Source organism: Gymnoscopelus microlampas (genome assembly GCF_963454915.1).
Source record: "Gymnoscopelus microlampas genome assembly, chromosome: 16".
NCBI classification, from domain to species: domain Eukaryota; kingdom Metazoa; phylum Chordata; class Actinopteri; order Myctophiformes; family Myctophidae; genus Gymnoscopelus; species Gymnoscopelus microlampas.
Window position 1 is genome coordinate 17,853,985 of NC_139953.1, and position 6,182 is coordinate 17,860,166.

General features: G+C 39.4%; 1 protein-coding gene across 1 annotated transcript in view; it reads left to right on the forward strand.

Moving 5' to 3' along the window:
- Positions 1-3,320, forward strand: part of opn5 (opsin 5) — a 54,428-nt gene extending 51,108 nt beyond the window's left edge. The window contains exons 6-7 of the mRNA XM_084081875.1: positions 1,264-1,508; positions 3,188-3,320. Of these exons, the coding sequence (XP_083938001.1) occupies positions 1,264-1,508; positions 3,188-3,254 (312 nt within the window). The 3' untranslated portion in view covers positions 3,255-3,320. The remainder of the gene's footprint in view (positions 1-1,263; positions 1,509-3,187) is intronic.
- The last annotated feature ends 2,862 nt before the right edge of the window (positions 3,321-6,182 follow it).

Here is a 6,182-nt window from a genome sequence, read left to right on the forward strand (position 1 = left end):
ATGTAGCAGTTTTTAAATTGGAGCCCTACAGTGTGCAAGCGTTCATTTTCTTTTATTTAATTTTATAATGAGAACCGTGTCACATCACTGTGTCAGTCGGACTAAGGAGACAAAACTGATGCAGTGTACTCCTTCTCCATTGGAGAACCCCCCCCCCCCCCACTTTCCAGTATCAGTAATGACTAATTACCATGCAAACAGTATATATGCTTAGCTAGGGGACCTGATGTTAACGGATGTTCATGTCGTTGATGTCGGGCTGAGACTTTGCATGTCCAAAACCATTAATTTTCAGGAAATGGAAAAAGGAATTTGTGTTCCAATGGATCCATTGTATTCATTATTTAGCTAGATATTATCCTGTTAATACTCTTCATTGGTTAAATATTTATAAAACAAACCCACAGACAGACTTAACCACATTCCAACCTATTTTAGGCATGCCGTTATAGGTGAATATAAAATAGCTAAAATAGCCGATCTACAAGCACTGTGACTAGTACTTTTTCTCAACACTGTCATACGATGAAGTGTAAAATAGGGGATGTATTAATGAAAAACAATAGGGAGATGGTTTCAGCCCAATATACTGTAAAACAAATGCATCATAGATAAACATTTTCAATTCAATTCAGTTTTATTATACTGTAGTGCCAAATCACAACAAGTTGTCTCAAGACACTTTACATACTGTATAGAGCAGACACCCAACATTGTCCCACCCTGAGACAGACATTTGACATTTGACAATAAAGCACTTCAGCATTGCTATGAGTGTAAATTTCCGTTCTAGACATTTCTTCATATGATAGCCTAATTACAGATTTAGCTCGCATATTGCTTTTTTAAATTTGTTTTATTAAGCTTGGGCAGATACTTATTGCGAGGGGTGGGTGGGGGTACTTAGGTTGTATGGCTTATTGCTGGCTTGTGAGGATGTTTATCCCTGCTTCTGGTCACACAGGACTAAATACATGCATTTTCTTTTGGGAAATGTAGACTGTCTGACATGCTTCATATCTATGTTTGATAATACTACAGTCAAACAAAAGTGAAATTAGCCGATCTACAAGCTCACAACACGCGGCACCATGACGCGTTGTGACCTTGTATATCGTCTATTTTCACTATTTGTTGTACAAAGATGTATATGGCATAAGTGATTAAGAAAATGCACTCCCTTCTGTTTTAGTTTTTTTTACAAATCAGAAGTTAGTTACTGGCCATCTCATCTTAACATGTCTTACCACCTGTGTCCCCTAGGTGACAATGTTGATCTGTGCTGGATTCTTGATAGCCTGGATTCCTTATGCAGTGGTGTCTGTGGTGTCAGCGTTTGGTTCGCCTGATACGGTCCCCATTGCCGTGTCAGTTATCCCTAATCTGCTGGCCAAGTCGTCAGCCATGTACAACCCCATCATTTACCAGGTCATCGACCTGAAAAACTCCTGCACAAAATCCAACTGTTTTAAGGCCCTGAAGAAACGCAGGCATTTTAAAAAATCAAGGTATTTCAAAGAATTTCTTCAGTCTTCATTGGTTTTTATTTTCTCTTTGTGTTGTTTTCTTTGTTTTCATGTTTAGCCCTTTGCCTTTAAGGCATGTATAATTTACATTCCAAAGCATGGCATACTTAGTGTTTCCTACCTTCCAGGAAGCCATTGCTTTCCAATATTTCAGTATGATATGCAAATCTACTTGCACAGACTTTAAACTTACTTGAGTTAGGTAATCTAACAACTTTAAATTGCCTTAATTTTTTGGTCACATGTATTGTTATTGTTAAATACAAAATGCCATGACTGAGTTTTAATAATTTGTCTTTTAATAATTGTAATATGGAAAACAGATAACTATTCAAAAAATCTAAAAACTGTGCTTCAGATTGGTAAATGGTCTGCAAAAATGTGATGTGATGTGATTTATAATCAATGGGCTAAAACATGCAAAAACGTTAAACGGTTCGTAAGGGATGCTGGATGCAAAATACCTTCACTCTGATTAACTTTGCTGTATATTATATAATCAGTTAAGCTTTATTAGATACACCCGCTCATTAACGCAAATAGTGTTCCTCCAAGCTGTGAATCATGTGGATACAACGCTGTTCCTCCAAGCAGTGAATCATGTGGCTACAACTCTGTTCCTCCAAGCAGTGAATCATGTGGCTACAACTCAATATAAATCCTGCAGACATGGCTGCATCCCAGGTCTCTTTCCTGATATTTCCTTGCGCCTTATTTTATGTGTCTAAACAGAGACATGGAGGTTGGGGTGGGGCTCAGCTGTGTTGCTGTAATATGGACGTAGCTTAACACAACGCTCCCGACTGAACTGACATAAAACTTCTCTAACAACATATTTCTTCATTTTGTCTCTCCTCATATCAGGAAAAGAGGCAAGTGAGAGAAACAAGGATTTATTTTCTAGACCTGGGAATACAGCCATGGTCAAGAGTTACTTGTTGTTTGACCAAACATTGGAATGGGCGAAAGCGTGATTGACGTGATGTTTACAGCATCTCAGAAACAGCTGATATCCTGGGTTTTTCCACGTACAGCAGTTTGTAGAGATACTAAAATACTTAAGTAATATTGTGCTCCACTCTACTCTCGTCTACCCTAATCTAATTGACTCTGCTTTACTGTGTACACTACTTCATTCCGTCAGAATGAGTCCATCCCCTCAGCTGAGCTCAATCTTGACCCAGTGACCTGCACATAATTGAAAGCGTTTACGTGAGCCTATACCTCTCCAGGACATGTCACAATGAAGGCTTTCACAGAACAGGGCAATTGCGAATGTCTGTAGATATTCTTAAGGTTACCTTTCAAACAAGAGGCTCATTATTTATGACTCAATGGGCTCTCTCTGTAGACCATGGAAGGGCAAGAAGTCAAGTCTAGTCAGCTATGTTCTATGAGAGGGATGTAACGACGTAGACGCCAAACCAAACTCGTGGTTTTCAACATGAGGTCTTCAATGCGTGGTAGATACACATAAACATTACACACACAATCGTGTGTGTGTGTGTGTGTGTGTGTGTGTTGGGGGGAGGGGGGGTTGCATATACATACTATTTCACACATAAAACCCAAAACAATTTCCATGTTTAGTTGCCTGGACGTGGGTTTCATCAGTAGCAATCACTTAAAACTGAGTACTGATTTATTTTTCTCCTCTTCAGGTTTTACACCGTTTCCGGGTCATTCCATGAGAAACGGCCTGCAAGCGAAGCACACATTGAGATGTGAAACGGACACAAGACTCTTATTAGACTCTCTCCTCTTGAGAGAGGACATTGTGACCTCTTCCCCGACCCTTTTATGCCCTCCTGCACCTGACCAATCACACGCTGCCTGTCGACTGCTATGACAACAGCTGCTCACCTTTGTTGGCGTTTGTCACCCAGCGTCGCTGTATGTTCACGTCCACATTGGATCTCTCTCTTTGTTCCTCACAGTCTTTTTTCCCTAAAAAACTAACTAATCAACACTGGACTCTTTTAAAGCAGCCTTGAAAAGACACCTATTCTCTCAGGCTTATGGCATATAGTTGTTTGTTGTTTTGTTTGTTCATTTGTCTGTTACTTTGTTCATTGTTTTTGATGTAAAGCGTCCTTGGGTTTATGAAAGGCGCTATATAAATTCAAGCTATTATTATTAACTGTACTTTATTCTGTGCGTTGACATTTGCCATTTCTGTGGCCACCACTTGCAGACTAAGTGATGTGTTGCATAATTGTACACACACACACACACACACACACACACACACACACACACACACACACACACACACACACACACACACACACACACACACACACACACACACACACACACACACACACACACAGTTACATGTACTGAATGATGTCTTCTTTGTGGTGTCTCACCATCTTTTGAGCTAAAGTACATTCAGATGTCAATATTTGAGCCTACCTTGACCCAAACTTTTGTCCAACATGTGTCCAAACCTGTCCAACATGTGTCCAAATCTGGGCAGTGAACAGTGGATATATCTCTTTTTTGTGTGTAATTAGAACAACTGAATAACAGGTCAGAAGTTTGAGGGCAGTAATCTTCCATGAATACAGTGCGTTTGGTCCAAGTTTCATGCAGGCGATAATGGAATCTCCCTTCAGCCCCGAGAAGTATTGCGAGTCAAATCCATCGCTGTGTATGTGGTTGCTGATGTTGGTGTCAGCAGTTCAACTTTCTCTAATGACAGCCATATCCAGCAAACAAATAGAACAACCCTCTGTTTTTAGAGAATCATGAAGAGTGGATAGGCTGCATAGACCGATAATACAAGCAGAGTAAAGCCCTATTCCCTATCCGCTCAGGATTACCTGGGGACCTCATGTATTTGAGATGTTATGCCCAACATGTTTTGTGCAGCGCATTCCCACAAGATATGCAAAGTCTATTTTACTAAAATGTATTGACATTATCCCACCCGGATAGGAAAAATAAGCATTTGTATTGAGCCTTTTCAAAAAATAAGCATTTGTATTGAGCCTTTTCAAAGATTGAAGAAAATCTTACTGCCATGCATGTCATCCATCTCACCATCATATTTAACTCTTCTGATGGACTTGAGCTTGTTATTTATGTAAATAAGTATCCATGCTTTGTCGTGAGATGAGCTGAATTTGGACCCAAAATGCTGTCAAAGCTTTCATTCATAATTTCTGATGCAGTCTCCATAGTTCTCGACTGGGAAAGAGGCAGAAAAAGGCCTGGAGAATGCAAAAACCCTTGCCAAAAAATGTAAGGTAATTTGCCCTGGAATCTTTACTTTGATTTGCACAGGATTGAGATCATAGACGACCTTGGTAATACTTGTTCTGTGGGGTTAGGTCTTGAGGCAATACAAGCCAGTGTTCTTTCGGTGGGTTGGCACTTTTCATTACCTTTTTAGTCTGTTGGCACCAGCTGTGTACTTGGCCGGCTGCTGCGTGTTAAATTTACGAACCCATCAACTGCACTGCAGATAAACATCAACGTTACTGCCCTCAAACCAGAGGCAACTGAATTGCTTTCATATGATAAGATTGATCATACCAATATTTTCAACCTTCCAGATGCAAACCTGAGCAATTAGTTCTGCCAGACCTGATCAATGTCCTTTGATGTCCAGTTCTGTCCCATCAGGTTTGGCCATGATTATCACATTCTGGTTCAAAGATGTATTTTTTAATAATTGTACAGATTGTTGTGTCTTTTCCTACTCTACACTTGTGGTTTGTATAGATTTTTCAAAATGCACTGCACCCTAGGAACACATGCACTTCATCAACTTTAAAGACAAATGTATGCCTTGTCGCACAACAGAAATACAGTATGCCACAGTTGTGCAACATGGTATAAATGAGCCTCTAAGCGCAGCACACAATGAGATGTATGTTACTCTGCACACTAAAGAATTCTGATGCTTTTGGCTTTGATGTGTCATAGTCAGGGAAGTCCCTTTCAGTACTTTTCTTTTTTTAAATGATGACCAAAACTGTCTTCTAGTCAGGGTTTAACAAGACGGGGGGAAAAAAGACGCACAAGCTGAAGCAGAATGGAAGACAAGTAAATGTGCTGAGCAGCAGTGGTGGAAGAAGAACTCAATGTTTACTTAAGTAAAAGTAGCAATGCCACAATTACAAGTAACACACAACTCACAATGTGTGTAGATCGGCTCTTTTCAAAGTATAAAATAGGGCTTAGTGGTTAATGCATATTTTGTAATAATAATCTGAATCTGCGAAGTAACTAAAGCTGGCAAATAATTGTAGTGGTGTAAAAAGTACAATATTTGCCTGTGAGATTGAGATAGTAGTAGAGTGGTAGTGGAGTAGAAGTTAAAAGTATAAAAAAAATTAAAGACTCAATTGTGAGGTAAATGTACCTCACAATTGAGTAAATGTACTTACTTTCCACCACTGCTGAGCAGATGCACTCACCCGCTATAGGAGTTTGTGGAAGGTCCACCTCCAATATCAGCTGCTATTGGTATCGATAATCACCATCAATCAATTATTTTTGTTTTTTATCAATTTTATCTTTGTCTAAAATCAAACAATTATAGAACTATCGGAAAATAAGCTAACAGTCCACTAGTCCAGCAAGCTACAATTCAATAGGTAAATGCAGGGTAAATTAATTCATGTTGATTGCTTTAGAGCAGTG